At 41.2% G+C, this 23,160-nt stretch overlaps 1 protein-coding gene across 1 annotated transcript in view; it reads left to right on the forward strand.

The window, feature by feature from the left end:
* Positions 1-764: 764 nt before the first annotated feature.
* The window catches only part of LOC129543293 (uncharacterized), a gene marked incomplete at its 5' end in the record, with an annotated part of 139,519 nt that continues 117,123 nt past the window's right edge, over positions 765-23,160 (forward strand). The window contains one exon of the mRNA XM_088831269.1: positions 765-865. Coding sequence (XP_088687395.1) covers positions 765-865 — 101 coding nt within the window. The remainder of the gene's footprint in view (positions 866-23,160) is intronic.

Raw genomic sequence — 23,160 nt, forward strand, 5'->3', positions numbered from 1 at the left:
TCTTCCAAAACACCCATTTTCAAGGATTTTTAGTACACTAACTTGAATATTCTTTAAATGAAATGCAAAAATTCAGAAAATTCTTGCTATTTTTAGAGTTAATGGGTATATATCGTTGTGACTTAGCATCTGGAGGTAGTCACTGTCATTATTGTAACATAAGTACTTAATGAAATGACCTCTAACCTTTCAGTATTTACTGTGTGCTTATTACCATTTAGGAGTTGTGAAAAATAAAAAAAAAATATACAACATAGCATTGTCACCATGAGTATATTTGAACAATTGAGATAAATATTATCAGACTCACCACACTGAAATCAATTTAGTACACTCTGTTATAAAACACCTATATTTTAACCAATCAGCAGTGTTGATGGGTAAACCAAATCTTTGCTATAATTCTTGGTAGCAGTTTCAACTTTTTATTCAGCAAGATTGAATAAAGTATCTAAGCATCTCATAAAGAAATACCATCACATTTGAAATTTGAATGACTACAAAAGCATATGGTAAGCAGTCAAGTAAGGTGTGCAAATCAAATATTTTTAATTGGGACAATTCAAAGCTCTTATATATTTTAAAGAATTTCAGTAATCCTTAAGCTAGTCAGGAATGAAATGGAATAATTAAAACTACCAACAGTAAATAATCTGACCAATGATTCTATAAATCATTCTGGGAAAATTGTCCCTGAAACCAGGTAAACTTTCTATCTGCTCCTCGGTAATTTTTTCCCCATTTATTTAATTTCATTTCATTCTTTGAAGGAAAAACCAACTGCTTGGAAAACTGGAGAAACTGAAGACTATTCACAAGATACATCTTACTTGGAGGAGCTGGAAAAACACAAATTTTCAGTTTGGTGGGTAACTATCCTGTCTTTCTATTTAAATTTTTAAATTCATTGAATTCAACAAATCTTTACTTATTCTATTCTTATTCAACAAATGCTGATTGTGTGATTACAGGCTGTATGATTTGTACCCTGATTTGGGAAAGCTCATAGTCCTGTGAAGTTGATACACATTTAAGAGCATCAGTGTGACATGATAACACTATTTTTTTTTGTTTCAAAGAATGCACACACACACACACACACACACACACCCCTGGATAAATGATGGCTTGAATTTGCTTCAGAATAGAGAAGGATTTTCAGAAGAAGTTTGAGCCAGATCTTGGGAAGCATATGACAGTGGAGAAATGTCGACAATTTGGGGTGGGCAGTGTCTAGAGATGGGGTTTGGAGGATGGCTGCACTTAGTTCACTTAAGATCTAAGCAGACTGTGGTTACTGCTCTCTACCTGGAGGTGTGTATACAGGTATATCTGTCTATGCAAGCATATGTATAGCAGACAGGAAAAAATATACATAGCACAGTGGAGCTTCTCAGAGGTAGCGAGTACAGAATTTTGCAGTGGTGGGATTCATCAAGGATAAAGGAAGGAACCACGGCAAGCGGCACCACGACACAGAGTAACTAGGAACGAGGAAGAAATGGAGTAGCTTGTCAAAGTCCATCTGCTCCAAACCACTGCCACCCTGTCCCTCAAGATCCCTGCCCTGAGTGGCTTTCCCCCTGGGCATTTATCTGCCTTATGGTTTGGTTTCTGAAGAGTTTTCTCTTACTCTTCCATCCCGGAACCATCACCAGGAGAAATGGTAGCAGCTCAAACTTCCCTCATCCAGTCACATTTTTATAAGTTCTACTGGTTTTCATTTAAGTGTAGAAGTCTCAGTACCTTCACCAGTGCTTCCCTGAAACAGCTGAAGTGTGGTCTCCAAGCTAACCAATGAGCTGTTCTCTGGATTAAGAGATGCAGGGTTGGGACTTCCCCAGCGGTGCAGTGGTTAAGACTCCTTCCATTGCAGGGGGTGTGGGTTCAATCGCTGGTGGGAAAACTAGGATTCCACACGTCATGGTGTGGGGCCAAAAGTCTTTTTCTGAAAAAAAGAGAGATGTAGTTTTGTGCTTAAGAAACATCAGGCAGGAAGGGTAGTCAAAGAGGCCAGGAGATAAGAAATCACTCAGTTCAATCGCTTAATATGCATGATTAAACTATCTAGGTCTGTTTTCTCCTGTATCAAGTTGGAGTAATAATAGCTATATTGTGGAGCTTTAAATGTATTGTGAAAACTGAGAGATAATTTAGATAAGATAGCCTGGACAATCACTTGGTGTGTATAGATTTTTGGTAAAGGCAACTAATATTAATAATAATAAATTTGGAGGAAAATGTCTTTTCCAAAGTTTGAAATAGGAAGCATCAGTCACCGGAGGATGTGTTCTTCAAACACACCAAGCTCTTTATCACATCAGGGCCTTTCCACTAGATGCCTCCTTTGTCTGGAATGTTCTCTGGGATCTTAGTAGGATGGAAGAACGTACTGCAGGTCTTAGTATAGATTTTCCTGCTCCAGAGAGGTCTTTCCTTAAAAATCCTACATAAAGGGGTACCCTTCCCCTCTCTGGTAGCATATTTTCTCATAGCTTTCTTCCTTTAAAATACTTACCACAGTTTAAGTTAAGCGTTTATATTTATTTTCAAGTCATTTATTTGCATATTTCTGCCTTCTCTCACTAAGAAGAAGCCTTAGACAGACAGAAACCCTTTGGTAAAAATTTTTAATTGGAGGATAGCTGCTTTACACTATTGCTGTGTTTACAATGTTCTGCTCTACAGCAAGGTGCATTGGCTGTGTTGCTGTTGTTCAGTTGCTAAGTCGTTTCAGACTCTTTGCAGTCCTGTAGAGTGTAGCCTGCCAGGTTCCTCTGTCCATGAGATTTCCCAGGCAAGAATACTGGAATGGGTTGCCATTTCCTTCATATAGTCCCTCCCAGAAACCCTACTTGTCTGATCACTCCTGGGTCTCTAGGCCCTAGTTTTAAAATACCTGGCTTATAATAGGCAACCAGTAAATATTTATTGGGTGAATGAATAAGAGGGTAAATGAGTGATTGCAGCTCAGCTTGTCTCTCTCTCCCAGCTTCCTTGGTCATCTTAACTGTTTATTCACTTCCAACCTCTCCTTTGTCTTGAAATTGCTCTCTTTTTTTTTTTTTTTTAAAAAAAAAGGAATATGGGATAATTAACCACTCCAAACATTTCTTTTAAATCAGAGTTGAGGATATAGGGGCTGCTGAGACCTCTATAAATGCATTGTGTTTTAAATGGCCTGAGATACAATCTGAACAATTTCCTTGATGTTTTAATAGAGCTGGTAAATTATTTATGGGGGCAGCCTTTACCTAAATCCTCTTCAAATCCCCATAAAATGCATTTAACACAGAATACTGTACTACCCAGCTTCAAAGATATATGTGACTTTGTGTGGGAAGTAGTTGCTGCCCCTGTGCAGTGAGTCTCAGCGTAGATCTCTTCTTTCTCTCTCGCACAAGGTCCACCTCTTCCCCTTCCTGTCCCAACCATGTGCCTCCTTTCACATGCTGATGCTAGTAAATTTGGTAGATTGCTGAAACTTCAGTAAATCACAGCTTCTATTCTTTTCCTCTGTTAACATACCAGACCTTTAACTAGTCAAATGTAATATTACCTTGTTTGTAGCTGAAAATCATTTTTTCCCCCAAACTTCCAAATATAATGTTAAGACTGTTAGATTTTCTTAAACAGAAAGAGAGCCAATTAAGTTGCCTCTGAGTGTGTAAAAGAGAACCTGCTTCCAGCACGTCTCAGCCCGGTGGGCCTGCTGCCCATGGTGTCGGCTGATCACAGACGAAAGTCCTCTGGGCCCTTGCTTGGTGGGGTTTGTATCACCGCCTCCTCTTCTGAGCCTCAGAGCCAACACTTGCAGGATTCTTAAGTTTCCTCTTTGAGATTTTATACGTTGTTGTGAGCAGATGCCTCTCTTCTGCTCATATATTCTTTTTAAATTTTTGAACAATTTTATTTATTTGTTTTTGGCTGCACTGGGTCTTCACTGCGTGTGAGCGTTCTCTCGTGTGCTGAGTGGGGGCTCCTCTCCAGTTGCAGTGTATGGGCTACTCATTGCCATGGCTTCTCTTGTTGCGGAGCACGGGCTCTAGGCACGTGGCTTCAGTACTTGTGGTGAATGGGCTTAGTTGCCCTACAGGATTGGGGATATTTCAGGACCAGGGATTGAACCCGTGTCCCCTGCACTGGTAGGCAGACTCTCAACCTCTGGACCACCAGGGAAGTCCTTATGTTTCTATTTTAAATAACACAAGATCGCCAAGGTGTCCCTGGATGTTTTAGTACTAGATGATTGATTTCCATCTTTACCCCTTCAGTGGTTGGCTCTGACTGTTACGTGTTCCTTCTACACCCTGCACACCTTTTCATACCACTCAAAACGTGGTCATTAGGTGTTCCATAAGCAACCCCCCAGCCCCGCGACTAGCGCCTGCGTGCTAAGTCACTTGTCAGGTCCAACTCTTTGTGATGCTATCGGCTATTGCCCGCCAGGCTCCTCTGTCCATGGGATTCTCCAGGCAAGACTACTGGAGTGGGTTGCCATTTCCTTCTCCAGGGGATCTTCTCTACCCAAGGATTGAAACTGCTTCTCTTATATCTCCTGCATTGGCAGGCAGGTTCTTTACCACTAGTGCCACCTGGGAAGCTCCCATTGGACAGTAAGTTAAACAAATTTCACAGGAATGGAGATTAAGTCTGTTGTGTTCTTCCTGGCCTACTCTCAATGACTGATAAATTGCAAGCACTTAATAAATATTTGTTGAATTAATACATAGAAAATAAGAGTAAATTAAGAATTTTGGTGTTTCCAGAAGGAATTTTCTGGAGAAAAGAGCAACGGGACAAAATGACTCTAGATGTTTTGTGTCTGTTTTTCCGTGGTGACTATTGTTTCTACCTGTTGAGGATGTTTCTTCCATAAGAATTCTTTCACTCACCCTCTTTTATGATTGCAGACCCCCACCTACTCACATACCACCTACATGCCCCAAGGCATTGGGCTGTGACATGTATTATGTTCCTATGACAACTGTGATTGATTCAGGGGTAAGCACACAATCTCAACCAGGCCCTCCAAACCTTTTCACAGGATTTTATATTTTGATACTTGGTGATAGAAATTCCTTCTCTTCTATAAGCTCTTACACTGAAATGATTTAGATTTGATACCCTTAGTGGCCATGGCCACCAATTTACCCTCCCCACTTCCCGTACTGCCTCTTGTTAATATTTGGCATTGAAACCAATGGTTGTAAGAGTCTTACCAGTGCTTTGTAGGGGACACATATTCTGTTCTAGCCCAGCTAACGGAAGTGTGTCTTAGGAGCTACCTCAAGTCCACGTTAATGATGAATAAAATTATATGCGTACCTAACAACACATTTGTTGTCGTTCAGTTGCTAAGTCATGTCCAACTCTTTGTGACCCCATGGACTGCAGCTTGCCAGGCTCCTCTATCCTTCACTATCTCCTGGAGCTTGCTCAAATTCATGTTGAGTCGGTGAGGCCACCCAACCATCTCATCCTCGGTCACCTGCTTCTCCTCTCGCCTTCAACCTTTCCCAGCATCAGGGTCTTTTCCAATGAGTCAGCTCTTCGCATCAGGTGGCCAAAGGATTGGAGCTTCAGATTCAGCATCAGTCCTTCTAATGAATAGTCAGGACTGATTTCCTTTAGGATGGACTGATTGGATCTCCTTGCAGTCCAAGGGACTCTCAAGAGTCTTCTCCAGCACCACAATTCAAAAGCAAAAACACATATTTCAGGTCCAAAAATATATTGTCCACTGGGAAGATTTTATTTATTTTCCTACGAGAGGAAAGACTCTAGTGAGAACGTTTATATTGTCCACTCAGTTAATTACATAAATAAGCACTCATTTGCCTGCCTAAGCATAGTCTCAGAATCTCATTGTCTACCCTGCTTCCTAATGCACTCACACCCTTCATCTGTGTGCAGTGATTTCTCTGATGGAGTATGTCAGAAGACCTTTTAAATTCCTCTGGAAATAGTGCTGATGACTGCTTCAAGGCAGTGGCCATCACTTGAGTAGTTTAAAGAAGTTAACACGGTTTTCAGAGGTACCTAACTCATGACTGGGGACTGAGCTCCATAACAAGGCCATCTCAAAATGTTTCCATTAACATTCAAAGACGACTTGGTGCCTAAGCAACCAGAGAGTCATAGGTTTTTAGAGTGGGATCTTGGGGATGATTTTGTTCAGCCCCGTTGGTTTATACTAGGATCAAACTGAGACTGATAGCAGTTAAGTGACTTGGCCTTATGTCAGACAGCTAATAAGGAGTGGAAATGGGATTAGAACTCACTTCCTTTCAATCTCAATCCAGTACCAATTATAAAAAAATAAATTCTTCCTAGAACTTGCTAGTCTTTTTATCGTTTCCTATTTCAATCAATTGCAAGCTGCTTTGATATTTATTAATAGATTCAGGAGAAAGTGCTGATTCTCAAGAAAATACATATAATGGGTTGTTGTAAATTTCCTCCCGCCAAGGAGGTGAATAAAGGGCAGATGCTGAGTTGTTTGTTAAATGCACATGTTGCCACCCACACAGAATGACTTCCTTTTTGTGTTCTCAGCCATTCATTTATGTGACTGGCCTCCATTTGTTGCTTAGGGAAGGTATGAGTTAACTATAAATATCACAACAGGAAAGTTATTCTTCAATACAAGTGATACACTTTCCTTTTTATAACTCACATGTGATTTGACATTGAAATAAAATGCAGATGCTCCTTTGATTGGCATATTCCCTGTTGTGCTTTTCCCAAACACCTTCACATATGGTCTGCCTCATTCTTGAGAAATGACTTGTTGTTTATGTCATACAAACAGAACAGATTGATTTTACAGTGAGTAAGGAGGATGATGAATTGGACGTTGGAGAGAAATCCTTGTCTTGGCAATCTAAACACTTGAAAATAAACGTGGCCTTTTGGAAAAGGCTCCCATGATCCACCCATAATACCTTCAGTTTACCCCCCCCCGCCCCTTCTTAAGGGTTAAATAGATATATACTCAATCTCAGCAATCAAAGTGTAGTTACAGTCACCTCAAAGTATATTTTTTCTTTTCACCATTTAAATATATCCTGAGACCTAATGGTCAAAAAAAAAAAAAAATGTCCCAAAGAACCAACCCCCAAAATCTATTGTAATGTGTCTGCAGTACGACCAGAATAAAGCATTTCTTAATTTGGTAGAAGAGTAGTCGTATCTCTTTTCTATCAAGTGATTTTTTTTTTTAAGTATAAAATTCTTTCACTTAAAGGGACTTCCCTGATGGTCCAGTGGTTAAGACTCCATGCTTCCAATGTAGGGGACATAGGCTCAATCCCTTGTCAGGGAACTAAGATCCCACATACTGTGCAGTGTGGCTAAAACAAACAAACAAAAATCTTGCACTAACAAGCTTTCTTAGGGGTCTCCAAATTTATCCCTTCATAATTATTCTTCACAAAAGAGAAAAAAATAATGTTGTGTATCCACCTATCTGACAATAAAATAACCACATGTGATTCTACAGAATTTTATAGTTTATAAATCTCCTAATCTTATTCCCATACATTTTCTTTTTTCATTTGGTCTTCAAAATACCCTGATGATGTGATATCCTTCAGCCCATTTTACAGATTACCTATCCAAAGTTCGGAGAGATTTTGTGGTTTTTATTCAGTCACTCAGTTGTGTGCGACTCTTTGTGACCCCATGGACTGCAGCAAGCCAGGCTTCCCTGTCCTTCATCAACTCCTGGAGCTTGCTCAAATTCATGTCCATTGAGTCATTGATGCCATTCAACAATCTCATCCTCTATCGCCCCTTTCCACTTCTACTTTCAATCTTTCCCAGCATCAGGGTCTTTTCCAGTGAGTCAGTTCTTTACATCAGGTGGCCAAAGTATTGGAGCTTCAGCTTCAGCATCAGTGCTTCCAATGTTCATTCAGGGTTGATTTCCTTTAGGATTGTCTGGTTTGATCCTCTTGCAGTCCAAGGAACTCTCAAGAGTCTTCTCCAGCACCACCGTTCGAAAGCATCAATTCTTCGGCGCTCAGCTTTCACTATGGTCCAACTCTCACATCCGTACATGACTACTGGAAAACCCAAAGCTTTGACTGTGTGGATGTTTTTAGGAAAAGTAGTATCTCTGCTTTCTAATATGCTGTCTAGGTTTGTCATAGCCTTTCTTCCAAGGAGCAAGCATCTTTTAATTTCATGGCTGCAGTCACTGTCTGCAGTGATTTTGAAGCCCAAGAAAGTAAAGCTTGTCATTGTTAGGTGGCTCATTTCCCCAACACTCAGCTGGCTCATTCCTCTTCCTCTTCACTTCTGATTGCACTAGAGCATGTCACCTGGCGGACCTCAGAGTCATCAGGGGACTTTAGAGTGTACAGGTGATGACTATCGCAAAGCAATGTGTTTAAGTATTACTGGCATATTCCACAGTGTAGGGTAGATGTGGGTGAAGATAAGATGCCGTGGAGGAGGAGTGAGAACCCAGTTAGCTTATAATGGCACAGCAAAGTGAATCCCTATGGAGGAATATTTCTGCCAGTAGTTTATCAATGATCCACGTGTAATTGGGTAGTTATTGACTGATATCTCTATCGTATTCAGTTCAGTTCAGTCGCTCAGTCGTGTCCGACTCATTGTGACCCCATGAACCGCAGCACACTAGGCCTCCCTGTCCATCACCAACTCCCGGAGTCCACTCAAACCCATGTCCATCGAGTCAGTGATGCCATCCAACCATCTCATCCTCTGTTGTCCCCTTCTCCTCCCGTCCCCCAATCCCTCCCATCATCAGAGTCTTTTCCAGTGGGTCAACTCTTCGCATGAGGTGGCCAAAGTGTTGGAGTTTCAGCTTCACCATCAGTCCTTACAATGAACACTTAGGACTGATCTCCTTTAGGATGGACTGGTTGGATCTCCTTGCAGTCCAAGGGACTCTCAAGAGTCTTCTCCAACACCACAGTTCAAAAGCATCAATTCTTTGGTGCTCAGCTTTCTTTATAGTCCAACCCTCACATCCACACATGACCACTGGAAAAACCAAAGCCTTGACTAGATGGATCTTTGTTGACAAAGTAATGTCTCTGCTTTTTAATATGCTGCCTAGGTTGTCATAACTTTCCTTCCAAGGAGTAAGCGTCTTTTAATTTCATGGCTGCAGTCACCATCTGCAGTGATTTTGGAGCCCAGAAAAATAAAGTCAGCCACTATTTCCCCATCTATTTGCCATGAAGTGATGGGACTGGATGCCATGATCTTAGTTTTCTGAATGTTGAGCTTTAAGCCAACTTTTTCACTCTCCTCTTTCACTTTCATCAAGAGGTTCTTTAGTTCTTCTTCACTTTCTGCCCTAAGGGTGGTGTCATTTGCATATCTGAGGTTATTGATATTTCTCCCGGCAATCTTGATTCCAGCTTGTGCTTCTTCCAGCCCAGCATTCCTCATGATGTACTCTGCATATAAGTTAAATAAGCAGGATGACAACACACAGCCTTGACGTACTCCTTTTCCTATTTGGAACCAGTCTGTTGTTCCATGTCCAGTTCTAACTGTTGCTTCCTGACCTGCATACAGGTTTCTCAGAAGGCAGGTCAGGTGGTCTGGTATTCCCATCTCTTTCAGAATTTTCCACAGTTTATTGTGATCCACACAGTCAAAGGCTTTGGCATAGTCAATAAAGCAGAAATAGGTTTTTCCATGATCCAGTGGATGTTGGCAATTTGATCTCTGGTTCCTCTGCCTTTTCTAAAATCTGCTTGAACATCTGGAAGTTCACACTTCACGTATTGCTGAAGCCTAGCTTGGAGAATTTTAAGCATTACTTTACTAGTGTGTGAGATGAGTGCAATTGTGCGGTAGTTTGAGCATTCTTTGGCATTGCCTTTCTTTGGGATTGGAATGAAGACTGACCTTTTCCAGTCCTGTGCCCACTGCTGAGTTTTCCAAATTTGCTGGCATATTGAGTGCAGCACTTTCAAAGCATCATCTTTCAGGATTTGAAATAGCTCAACTGGGATTCCATCACCTCCACTAGCTTTGTTCATAGTGATGCTTTCTAAAGCCCACTTGACTTCACATTCCAGGATGTCTGGCTCTAGGTGAATGATCACACCATCGTGATTATCTAGGTCATGAAGATCTTTTTTGTACAGTTCTTCTGTGTATTCTTGCCACCTCTTCTTAATATCTTCTGCTTTTTTTGGCCCCTACCATTTCTGTCCTTTATCGAGCCCATCTTTGCATGAAATATTCCCTTGGTATCTCTAATTTTCTTGAAGAGATCTCTAGTCTTTCCCATTCTATTGTTTTCCTCTATTTCTTTGCATTGATCACTGAGGAAGGCTTTCTTATCTCTCCTTGCTATTCTTTGGAACTCTGCATTCAGCTGCTTATATCTTCCCTTTTCTCCTTTGCTTTTCGCTTCCCTTCTTTTCACAGCTATTTGTAAGGCCTCCTCAGACAGCCATTTTGCCTTTTTGCATTTCTTTTTCTTGGGGATGGTTTTGATTCCTGTCTCCTGGGTGGCTAAGAAGGAACACATCTTAATGGCTAAGTATATAGGTTCTGGGGCCATAATACCTAAACCCAAACCAATTAGCATTATGAATTACTTAGAAAAGTTTCTCAAACTTCTTGTACCTCAGTTTCTGTTAAAAAAAAAAAAGTTATCTTTAAAACAGAGCTAATAGTACCTGGGCTTCCCTGGTAACTGAATAAATTCCCTGGTAAAGAATACTTTGGCCACCTCATGCGACGAGTTGACTCACTGGAAAAGACTCTGATGCTGGGAAAGGTTGGGGGCGGGAGGAGAAGGGGACGAGAGAGAATGAGATGGCTGGATGGCATCACCGACTCTGTGGACATGAGTTTGAGTGAACTCCGGGAGTTGGTGATGGACAGGGAGGCCTGGCGTGCTGTGATTCATGGGGTCGCAGAGAGTCAGACACGACTGAGCAACTGAACTGAACTGAACTGAACTGAAAGAATCTGCCTACAATGTGGGAGACACGGGACATGTGGGTTTGATCTCTGGGTTGGGAAGATCTCCTGGAGATCCCCTGGGGAAGGAAATGGCCACTGCAATCTTCTTGCTTGGGAAATCTCATAGACAGAGGATCCTGGCAGGGTGGGCTACAGTCCATGGCATCACAAGACACAACTTAGCAACTAAACAACAACAATACTCCCCACCTTATTTTAGTGAGCTCAAATATGCATTTTTTAAAAAATGGAGCAGTATAAATTCTCATAGCACATAGTAAATGCTCAAGGAATGTTTGCTGTTGTTACTGACTGAGGCTTTCCTTCTCTCTACAAAGCCCCACAATGATACACTTTCTACTTGTATTTATACTATTAAAATAATGACCTGTTTGTTTTTGAGAAGCAAAGTATTTTGGTAAATAAAAGACCTGCATACAGTGCTATATGTCAACTATATCTTAATAAAGCTGGAAGAAAACAGCATAAAATAAAAATAAATAAATAAAATAATCTCTTCCACTAAATAAGTAAGTAAATGAATAAATAAAAGATTGCAGTGAGAAACTCAGACATTAATGGTAGAAAATACCATGTGTTAGTGTTCTATTGCTGCCTAACACCTTATACACAGAGGGCTTCTCTGGTAGCTCAGCTTGTAAAGAATCCACCTGTAATGTAGGAGAGCCTGGTTCAATTCCTGGGTTGGGAAGATCCCCTGGAGAAGGGATAGGTTACCCAGTCCAGTGTTCTTACATTTCTCTGGTGACTCAGATGGTAAAGAATCTGCCTGCAGACCTGGGTTTGATCTCTGGGTTGGGAAGATCCGCTAGAGGAGGGCATGGCAACCCACTCCAGTATTCTTGCCTGGAGAATCCCAAGGACAGAGGAGCCTGGTGGGCTACAGTCTATGGGGTCACAAAGAATTAGACATGACTGAGCGACTAAGCACACGGCACAGCAGCTCAGAATGAAACACATGTTTTAATCTCATGATTTCTTCCTGGGTTCTTACAAAGCTACAGTCAAGATGTCTGCAGGGCTGCGTTGCCATCTGGGGGCTTAACAGGGGAGGGACTGCCTGTGGCTCATTCAGACTCTGGGCAGGGTTTCTGTCCCGTGGCTTCGTGAGGGGAGGCTTTGCCTTTGTGCTGTCTATTTCCTGCATGCGGGGCCAGAGTTCCATGCAATGTGGCTCCTTGACCACGGCTATCACTTGATGAAAGCTGCCTGTCACCTTGGGGAAGGACCCTGAAGCTTTTACCTGATTAAGTCAGGACTTCCCAGAATAACCAGAATACATGAACTCCAAGTAAACTACCTGAGCTCTAATTGCTTCTGTAAACCCCTTCACCTTTGTCATTTCCTATTGGCTAGAAGCAAGCCGTTGGTCTCACGATCAGCCCCACGTCGGTTCAGCGTTCTCCCTGTTTGTGTATTTGCTGTTGTTTAGTCACTAAGTCGTGTCCGACTCTTTGCGATTCCAGGGACTGCTGTCCTCCACTGTCTCCCGGAGTCTGCTCCAATTCATGTCCACCGAGTCTGTGATGCCATCCAGCCATCTCATCCTCTGCTGCCCCTTTCTCCTTTTGCCACCAGGGAAGCTCCTGGAAGGAGGAAGAAAATGGGAAAAAGACCAACCATAGCCCCGTTATGTCAAGCTCTTGCTTATAACCTCTTTCTAGGTGTCTCAAAGTTTATTTTGCTGAGATAATGAAGTGCACTTTTTTTCCATATTATTGGATGGATATTCTGATGCTCATAGCTGAAAGCCATCTTAATGAGACAATGAACCTGCACAAAGGTAGCCCTGACGCCTCGAGGAGCAGGTGTCCTTTTATTCCACGTTTGTCAAGCTTACACGTTGTCCTAGATTCTGGACCCTTAGTATTAGGATTGTTTCCTGTTGTCTGGTCTCCATCAGTGCAGAGTGTGTAACTAGCTGCCTTTTCCTTTGGAAAATGGGCACAGTATGGTGCAGAAGGTTTATCTCATGGACGCCACACTGATTCAGTTGGAGAGGTGGAGAATGAGCTGAGCAGAATTAATTTAGCCAACTGTCTGGAAACCTAATATGACATCAGTGATAAGATTTAAATATCCAGGAGTTTCAGATTATGAGCCGGTTCAAATTCAAGCCACATGATTTAAGTGATGAAAGGGCAAAGCTGGGCAGGAAGCAATGTAGGGATTTATCTGAGGCAAAAACACACGTGACCAGTAAAATGGATGATGTTCTGTTGTAATAGTTTGCAAACAGCACCAAGAAAACAATTGAGCGGGTGTATTCTGAGCTTCAGGCGTTGTCAATTCTTTCACTCTCATATACTTTATGCCTTCTTTAATAAACTGGAGAGTCTTGGGCCAGCTTCATCGGTGACGGTAGGTGGTCATTCATTTCGCAATCCACTAATTTTCATGATTATTCAGTATTTTATGTTACCTAAACTGCTTTGGATTTTGTCTTACTCAGATTGGAGTATGGCAATAGCTTATATGATTTCAGAATCATTAATTCAATTGGTATTCTCAACAGATGGGTGTTATACTCATCTCTCAGAAGACAAGCAAAAATTTAAGGTTCCTGACGATACTGATGGTATATCATCTTTTTTGAACTATAGATCAGTAGCCTGTGTCTTGTTGAAAAGATGCAGAGTGAGTAGAAAATTTCCAGGAAGGAAAACAATTCACATCAATTATGGTCTATTCCTAACTTAAAAGAGACAAATGTATATTTACCTTGTTTGTTTCTAGCTTAATAACTGGATTCTTACATAACATGGAACAAATAAAAAGTCATTCAGTTATGTCCGACCTCCTGGACTATAGCCCCCCAAATTACTCTGTCCATGGTTCTCTAGGCCAGAATACTGGAGTGGGTTACCGTTCCCTTCTCCAGCGGATCTTCCCAATCCAGGGATCAAACCTGGGCCTCCTGCATTGAAGGCAAAAATGCTTTAGCATTTAAGCCACCAGGGAAGCCCAAAGGTATCCTTGTCCCAGTAGCCAGGCTATTTAATACCTTAAAGTTTTTGGTTTTTAAGTATTTTCTTTGTATGGTATTTCACAGGGATTTTAGAGGAATATACTCTAAGGACTTTCAGTATTAAGCTCCATGTCTCTGTCCTTCATTTTTACCATATTTCTCTCCACCTAAAAGTTGATACTTGTTAACAGCTTCCTGCTCAGTTGTCATAAAACCTAAGCTAATAGTTTCAGGGAAGGAACACTTACTGTATTTTAAGGCTACTCACTCATTTTGGACATTTTGACATTTTAAAACTTTTTGCTAATATTAAGTTAAAATCCTTGTCCCTGTTTTTGAAATTATTATTACCAGTTTAATTCACTAAAATCCCACGTCAAAAGTCAATCTATTTATTGCTCTATTTATATTACGTTATCTGTCTATTCATCTATCTTTGCATCTAGGGTTTAAAGATTTGTTAAATATCGTTTAGATTAATTAGTTATCAGATTATCTCAGTTTCAATATCCCTCATCATTTTTTTAAATCCAGTTACCCCCTGCAGTAATGAGAAACTTACCAGTAAGTAAACAGAACTCTATATAGATGCTCTGAAAGAATTCAAGGAGATGTAGTTTTCATCTCTTAGGACTGTTTCACTTAAGGACTATCTTCCCAGCCCCCCTTGGGTACCACTCACACTGCTGCTGCCCATCACCACCTGGCCCTTTGGGGTCACCATCTTCCTAGGTTGAGCCACTTCTGTGCTGGCCTCCACGGATGAGTGAAGTGGATCAGGCCACACCCCTCTTCTCTTTACTGGGTTTTCTTTGTAACATCTCTGGCAAATGTTCCCTTTCTTCATTCCTTTTTTGATGGGTAAATTTTTGTGATATTCTCTCTTCCTGACTTCTGGAAGCTCCATTCAAGCCTGCATACTAGGCACTAAACAGAATGAAGGATTAAAAAAAAAATGCAGATTTTTTTCATGTGTTTCCATTGATGTCGGTAATAAATTACGTTTATTCCATGTCCCCGCTGTATGAGAACTATTCTAACTGTTCTTGTGTATCTTTCTCAGTCCCTCAACAGCCCTGTGGTATAGGTAATATTATTGTGCCCATTTTACAGATGAGGAAACTGAGGCAGGGAGAGATGAGTTAAAGTTGTCAAAGTCTCACGCCTGCTAAGTGGTCGAGCTGGGATTCATACCCAAGATGAATTCCAAACACTATCACCATGCCATGCTGCCTCCAGCTACAATGGAAATCAGTTGATAGTTTTAATTAAATCCCTCAGTCCAGCAGGTAGTTGGAGGAGGAAATGGCAACCCACTCCAGTACTCTTGCCTAGGAAATCCCAGTGACAGAGGAGCCTGGAGGGCTACTGTCCATGGGGTCACAAAGAGCTAGACACGACCGAGTGACTAAACAACAGCAGGTAGTGTGTAAAGACTATTCAGCAGGCATGACCTCCAAACAACAGGCACATACGTTTGACACAGCTGCTGAGTCATGTGTCACAAACCTGGCGAGAAGGAAAGCCACGAGTTACACTGAGGCTTTTAGAAGCGTGGGCGCTCCTGGAAGAGCACAGGTGGAAGAATTTCTTTTTTCTTCCTTCGTTTCTTCTTTGTACCATGCTGGGAGAGACGTTTGTTGCACCCTGTGGATCTAGAACAGGAGAATCGTGCTCAATAATAGTAAATCTTAAATTTATTCTTATCTTGGGTACCTTTCTGATTCTGGCTGATAGCAGATTGGAACCAAGGGAATAACTTAAGAAGAGCAGTTCTCAGGATATTTTAAATTAAAGTTGTTTGGGGATTTATCAGGCCTCACAAGTCTCCTCTAGATAATTCAGTTTATGGATGTGGGAATAGAGATTTTTATTCTTATTTTTAATTTGATTTCTGACCTTTCTGTTTCTCTCTCTCCTTTTTTTTACTTCTCTTTTCTCTCTGTTTCTCCCTCTTCCCAAATTTATGAATTATAAATCTGCTCTTCTACAGTTAAAGCAAATAGTAGGGCACACAATTTGAAATGAATGGCAGTCCATTTGAAGTTTGCTTAACCCAGTTTTATTTTTAATCCGTATAACACACCAGTTTTCTCTTTCCTATCTACCAGACAGTATATCTTTTGCTTATTACCTAGATGGGGAAACTGAAGCTTGGACATTTACATACTTTGTCTTTGTGACATAAGCAAGTAAGAGTCACAGCTGAATTCTCGCCTGGGTTTCTTTTTTTATTTTATTATTTTTTTCACCTAGGTTTCTTAACCTCGAAGTTTGTAAATGCTCTACACCTGCTGTTGACGTCCTCTTCTTCCCTACAGTTTCCTTGAAGGCAAAGGAAATGTGCGCTGCCATGTTTCTCTGCCCAGTGTCACCGAGAAAGAATGGCGGGTGCATGTAATTGCTCAGTAAATGGCTTTTGGAGTTGCTGTATCTCCTCTGTCCTTTCCCCCTTTGTAGAGTTTCATAAAAAGTTGTAGAATTGGCTTTCCGTTCATTCTGTTGACAAACTCTTTCCCCAAAGTGCTGCCTTTTGATTAGATTGGCCTCAGTCTCTTGGAGCTGGCCAGCCTCCAAGGCTTGCTGGTGGAGATCTGATGCCACCGTTTGACTTGGAAAGCGGCATTTGGGTGGCACTAAGTCCAGTAACTAATGGGGCCATCAGTGACGGGTTCAAATCTGGGACACATTAAGGCAATTGTGTGGACAGGCAGCTCTGGAGACTTGAATGTTCATCTCTGTCTCGATGGTCCATTGTTGCTGCAATCGAGCTGACAAGCTTCCCAATGATGTACTGGCAAGCTTAATGAAAGCCGCTACTTCTTTTCCAACTGTTCATCATTGGAGGGGATAGTATGGAGGAAATTCACTTCCAGTACTTGGTTTTCTGCCATGGGCGGCAGTGTTTGGATGCCTCTGTGATTTTTCCAGGTGTTGGCCGTATCTGACCTCACTTTTTGCCAGCTCATAATGATGTGGCTTCAGTACGGAAGCTATCAACCCATCTCTGAGCCTGTTTGCTCCTGGGTTTCAGCATGACCATCAGCATTTGTCTGCAGGATTGCCTTAGAGGATTTACAGCAGTGGCTGACTGTCTGGTGGGGGAAAAAGGAGCTGTCCATGAGAGCAAAATTTAATTCTTATGATGCTTTGAGCTTTGATTGTGTGATGAGCGGGCATAATGCAGGGGGAGGGGAGGGGGAGAAAAATACCACCTCAAGTTATAAGTCCCCATTCTGCCTTGTGAGATGGAACCCCAAACCTGCATCAGAGGGGAGTTAGCTTTAGATGTGAGAGTATTACTGAGAATTAGGATCCAGTGGGGTGTGACGGAATGGGGAAGTCTAGAATTCTGTTTTAGGAAGGACCAAATTATTACGAGGAAGGTTGTTTACATGTTCTTTCATGTATGAATACAGTACACACTGAGTTATGAACATTGGCTGTGGATTAGGCACTGGGAACGCAAAGATGCTTCAGACTCAGCCTGTGCTAGCAAAGTCTTAACGATGTACTCAGGGCCACTAAGTCCATTGTCATGGAAACGACTAACTTGCAAATGTAGGAACTATAGGTTGAGGGAGCTAAGTAACTCATTGAAGCTAATTCAGTTAGTAACCATCACGCCTCCTAGTGTTGGATCCAGGCTTTCTAGGTCATGTTCTCCTTGTACAATGAAGCAGTCACACAGGTACCAGTGGTTTACTCATAAAGAAACTGAAGGAATAGGTAAGGAATTTCATCCACTAGGATGGGGCTTTGAGGGAGACATACTGAGCTGTTGATGGAGAATTTTGTCTAGTAGCAAATAGTTACTAGAGAAGTAGGTACCAAAGAGGTATGGAGCCCATTGAAACAATTCTCTCTGCCATGCTAGGGGGCTTCTTTCATGGCACTTTTATTATAACTATTTCTGGGGGTCAGGATTGATTTTTAGGGTTGGGCATAGGGTTGATGAGCAATTCTATTGAATTTAGGGATATTCAGCTACTAAGTTTAGATGGCTAGGTTTAGAAAGCATGGAACTAACTAGATGATTTTGTCTGTTTTGTTTTGAGTAAGTATATTTTTGAATGATTTCTTCAAAATATTTGAGTACTGATTTTACAGAATTAGCACTGTTATTAAACCAGCATGCACCATTTCCTTTAAGAACTAAAAGCATCATCAAACCTCAGAGTTCGAAAGGATACTTTACTAACTAAACATTTACTACTGCAAGTTGAACAAAGCATATTATGCTTCATATAGACCGAGGGTCATTATGCAAAATAAAAGGTTTAATTCACAATTGCTGCTGATTTGAGGCAGTTTTATTCTTCTGTACTTTTGTGGGATGCTCCTCAGAGACACTTTCCTCTGGAAATGTAGCTTAGTTTAGTGTTTCCAAGTGCAAGCCGTGCAGCTGACTACTTGAGTTCAGATTTTGGCTTCAATGAATAGTGTCCTAGATTAGATTTGGACCTCTGTTTCCTGAGGCATAATGGCAGTATCATCTCATAGGGATATGGAAATGATTAAGGGGGTTGATACAAACAAAACCTTGCACTTCTCTTTCCTCAGCTGTTCATAAAGCCTCCCCAGACAACCACTTTGCCTTTCTTGCATTTCTTTTTCCTCGGGACGGTTTTGGTCACTGCCTCCTATACAGTGTTATGAACAGAGAGGATGAGATGGTTAGATCGCATCACCGACTCAATGGACATGAATTTGAGCAAACTCTGGGAGACAGTGGAGGACAGAGGAGCCTGGCTGGCTACACAGTCCATGGGGTTGCATGACTCAGCGTCTCAGCAACAAACGAAGCCCTTCAATCAGGGCCTGGCACACAATAAGTCTCTTAAAATTAATGTTAAGTCGTATTGCATTCAGTTCAGTTCAGTTCAGTTCAGTTGCTCAGTCGTGTCTGACTCTTTGCGACCCCATGAATCACAGCATGCCAGGCCTCCCTGTCCATCACCAACTCCCGGAGTTCACTCAAACTCATGTCCATCGAGTCGGTGATGCCATCCAGCCATCTCATTCTCTGTCGTCCCCGTCTCCTCCTGCCCCCAATCCCTCCCAGCATCAGAGTCTTTACCAGTGAGTCAACTCGTCGCATGAGGTGGCCAAAGTATTGGAGTTTCAGCTTTAGCATCAGTCCTTCCAAGGAACATCCAGGATTGATCTCCTTTAGAATGGACTGGTTGAATCTTCTTGCAGTCCAAGGGACTCTCAAGAGTCTTCTCCAGCACCACAGTTCAAAAGCATCAATTCTTCGGTGATCAACTTTCTTCACAGTCCAACTCTCACATCCATACATGACTGGCTAATTCAAAGTCTTTGCGATACTTTCTCAATTGCAAAAAAAAAAAAAAAAAATCAACCGTTTCAAGACATGTAAAGTTTTTCTAACATTCCAATTTTTAGTCACCTGTATTTTCAGAAGGCAAGGAACGTTTCCTTTTCTGTATCCCAGTGGACTCAGGAATTTACCACTTTCCATAGTCAAGCTTAAGAATCTTGGCATCTAGTGGTAGGGCTCTGTATTTTATCTTTCTGCATCAACCAAGAATATCCACCACCACAAAACTGGTTGGAGCTAGGGGTCTCCCTACTCGATTCTGCCCTGAAGATTGCTGGTCTCAAACAGGGTTAATCCCTGGAGGCAGGAGAGGAAGGGCTCCTCAGTTCTGCCCCCATCCCAGCACTGAAGTCAACCCTCTGGGACACTGTGTCACAGGTAAGCCACTGAAGAAGGTGATCCATTTCCTGGCGTCTGGGGGCTCTTGTTGGTCCGTGAAGTGTGGGCAAATACATAAGCTGTTGTGATGGGTATTAGACCAGTCTTCATGGGATGGGGTTTGGGAGAGACACTGTGACTGGCAACTCTGCTGCGTATAATAGAACTAGTCTTCTCTGCATCCTGAGATGTGAAAGGATGGATATGCATGTCCTTTAAGATCAATGAAACACTGTGAATACTGTAAAAGGATCAAGGACTCACTTTGTGCTTTTGACCCGTACCAAGCTAAACATGTGCTTTGCTACCATTTCGCTATCATTTTTTCTGTGTGGAGACACGTATAATTTCCTGTGTCTGAACTTATTTAGTTTTCCAGTTGATTCCAGGAAGACATTGCAAAGGACTCTATAATACCATTGACTCATAGGGACCACAGTGAATAGAATAATACAGGTATGGGACACCACAGGAAATATTAGCATTACTTTTTAGATTTTGAAGAAGGTCTATGCTTTCTCACCTTTTTGGGTAATAAATATTATGTATTTAATTCTCTGGATAAGCATTTTTGAAAGTTTTCCACATGACAACTATTGTCAGTCTTCCTGTATTATTCCAAGATAATACGGTTCTTCTTCTTTTTTTTTCCTTGAACAATGTCTACAAATTGAGAAATATTATGGTTGCTCCCTGTACTAATTAATCCATTTAACATATTTTCTGAGTACATACTATGAGTCAGACACTATTGATGAAATTAAGGGTACAAAAGCAAAATCTCTTAAAGATTTTAATTACCTGAATCTGAACTGTCATAACTTTTATTATTTATGGTCAACCAAAGAACATTAGGATGGTCACAGACTATTAATAGCTATGGTTGAACTAATTTATGTGATAGAAAAATCCACCTTCCTCTTCATATTTGTTTCAGTAAAAAGAAAGAAAAGGAAAAACAAAAAAACTTGACTAACAGTACCTTTAATCTAAGAAGCAACAAAAATATTCATCTTCGAGTTCTCCTCTTTCTATAATCAACACCAGCACCCTAGTATATGTTCACACATATCTGGTTGTAAGTTATATTCCTAATGAGTTGGTGGACTGACCAAATACTAGCTAATGTTCCCTCCTTTTGCCAATGAGAATACAATGACAGGTAAAGGGAAGCAAGAATTTGTACAGGACTATTCTCCAGATCCAACCAGTCCATTCTAAAGGAGATCCTGGGTGTTCATTGGAAGGACTGATGCTAAAGCTGAAACTCCAATACTTTGGCCACCTCATGCGAAGAGTTGACTCACTGGAAAAGACTCTGATGCTGGGAGGGAATAAGAGCAGGAGGAGAAGGGGACAACAGAGAATTAGATGGCTGGATGGCAACACTGACTTGATGGACGTTTGAGTGAACTCCCGGGAGTTGGTGATGGACAGGAAGGCCTGGCATGCTGTGATTCATGGGGTTGCAAAGAGTTGGACACGACTGAGCGACTGAACTGAACTGAACTGATTCTCCAGATTCACAGGGATTGTTCAAACCACATATAAATTCCTCAATGTATTGCCACACCGAGCAAGTTTTTTGTTCCTTCCCAGTAAAATCTTCCTTAATATAAAAAATAACTGAGGACAAAATTTACCAAAATTTTCAGCCTAGTTTTCTCCTTGGAAGACCAAGGATTTAATGTCCTGTGAATGATTTCTTTTCCTGGGTTTAGGAAAATAAAACTATTTTGGACAGAATTGTTTAAGTCAAACATCGTAAACTTACTGTGCTCTTAAACTTGGGAACTTCATTTGAACTTATCAAGAGTGTCCTGTCATATTTTTACCCCTTTCAATCTAAAAGTGAAAGTGAAAGTTGCTCAGTGGTGTCAGACTCTTTGCAACCCATGGACTATACAATCCATGGAATTCTCCAGACCAGAATACTGGAGTGGGTAGCCTTTCTCTTCTCCAGGGGATCTTCCCAACCCAGGGATCGAATCCAGGTCTCCAGCATTGCGGGCAGATTCTTTACCAGCTAAATCACAAGGGAAGCCCTAGAATACTGGAGTGGGTAGCCCATCCCTTCTCCAGTGGATCTTCCTGAACCAGGAATCAAACTGGGGTCTCTTGCATTGCAGGTGAATTGTTTACCAACTGAGCTATCTGGGAAACACGAAGTTAATTTAGGGATGGAGGGTGCAGAGAAATTTTCTTTTTAAATTTATTTTGTGAATTAGCATTTGAATGTCTCAGAGGTTCTTGGCCAATCTTATTACTTAAAGACACAGGATAACCTATTTTTAAAAGGCTTTTAACTAGCTACTGATATAATTTGTTAGGCATTGTTTACCAGTTAACCTCCAAATTGCTCTTCTCTTTCAGTTAAAGAAGATACTTTGACTTTACACTGCCACTACACTATTTTTTTTAATGTGAATGATTATATTATTTATTTTGCATGCTGCATTGCTTCAGTCGTTTCTGACTCTTTGTGACCCTATAGCCCTCCAGGCTCCTCTGTCCATGGAATTCTTCAGGCAAGAATACTAGAGTATGTTGCCATGCTCTTCTCCAGGGTATCTTCCCAACGCAGGGATCCAACCTGCATCTCTTTCATTGAAGGTAGATTCTTTACCACTGAGCTACCAAATAAGCCCTATTTATTTACTTGCTTGATAATTTAGGTTCAACTTTATTACAATATTATAAGAATTGAAAACAAAATCGGTAATCCTTTCTGAAGTAGATTCTCTTGCTTGGTACCCTCTTCATTTCTGAAAAGACATTTACATGTATTTAAAAATGAGTTTAAGATAACTGATAGGAGTTCTTTTACTTAACAGGCAGAATGCTAATTTCTGTGACATGTGTCCTTTCAGTCTCATTGATGAGGAACTTCTCATGGGTTATTGTAACCATTACTTTTGAATCTCAACAGCAAACAATAAAGGTCTTACATGGACTGTTGATCGCTACACTTAGTTGTCAAAAAAAAAAGCACAAACCACAACGTTAAAACAATCAAGTTATTCCTTATAACAATTTAACATTTATTTATGAAATTTATGTCTCTAAACAATCATTATAAGAGACATATCTTGCCAGCTCACAAAACATACTCTTTTTCTTGGTGAATAATACTCTGCAAGTGACTGAGCTCCATCTGGAGTCCAGAATTCTTCTGTCCAGGGCTCCATGTCTTTGTGGAAGAGGATATTGTAGGGTGCCCCCAGAGAAAGAGAACCAGGCATAACTTTCTTTACATAAAAGAAGCCATTTTGGGCCTAAGCCTTTTTGTGATCTACGCTTGGCCACAATGCTTGCTCTGGAACTGGTCTCAGTAGCTAAGGATATTGAAGGAACAGAAGAATGCAGGAGCAAAGGACTGTTATCAGTCAAGAGCAGTGACAGGAACAAAGACGCTGCATCGGTTTTAAAGGCTGGTGGTTAAGATTAGCCTGGAGCACTTTCTTGGTCTGTTTTTCAGGAT

The sequence above is a fragment of the Moschus berezovskii genome, chromosome 23 (genome assembly GCF_049115385.1).
Source record: "Moschus berezovskii isolate FMDL1 chromosome 23, NW_MosBer_1.0, whole genome shotgun sequence".
NCBI lineage: Eukaryota > Metazoa > Chordata > Mammalia > Artiodactyla > Moschidae > Moschus > Moschus berezovskii.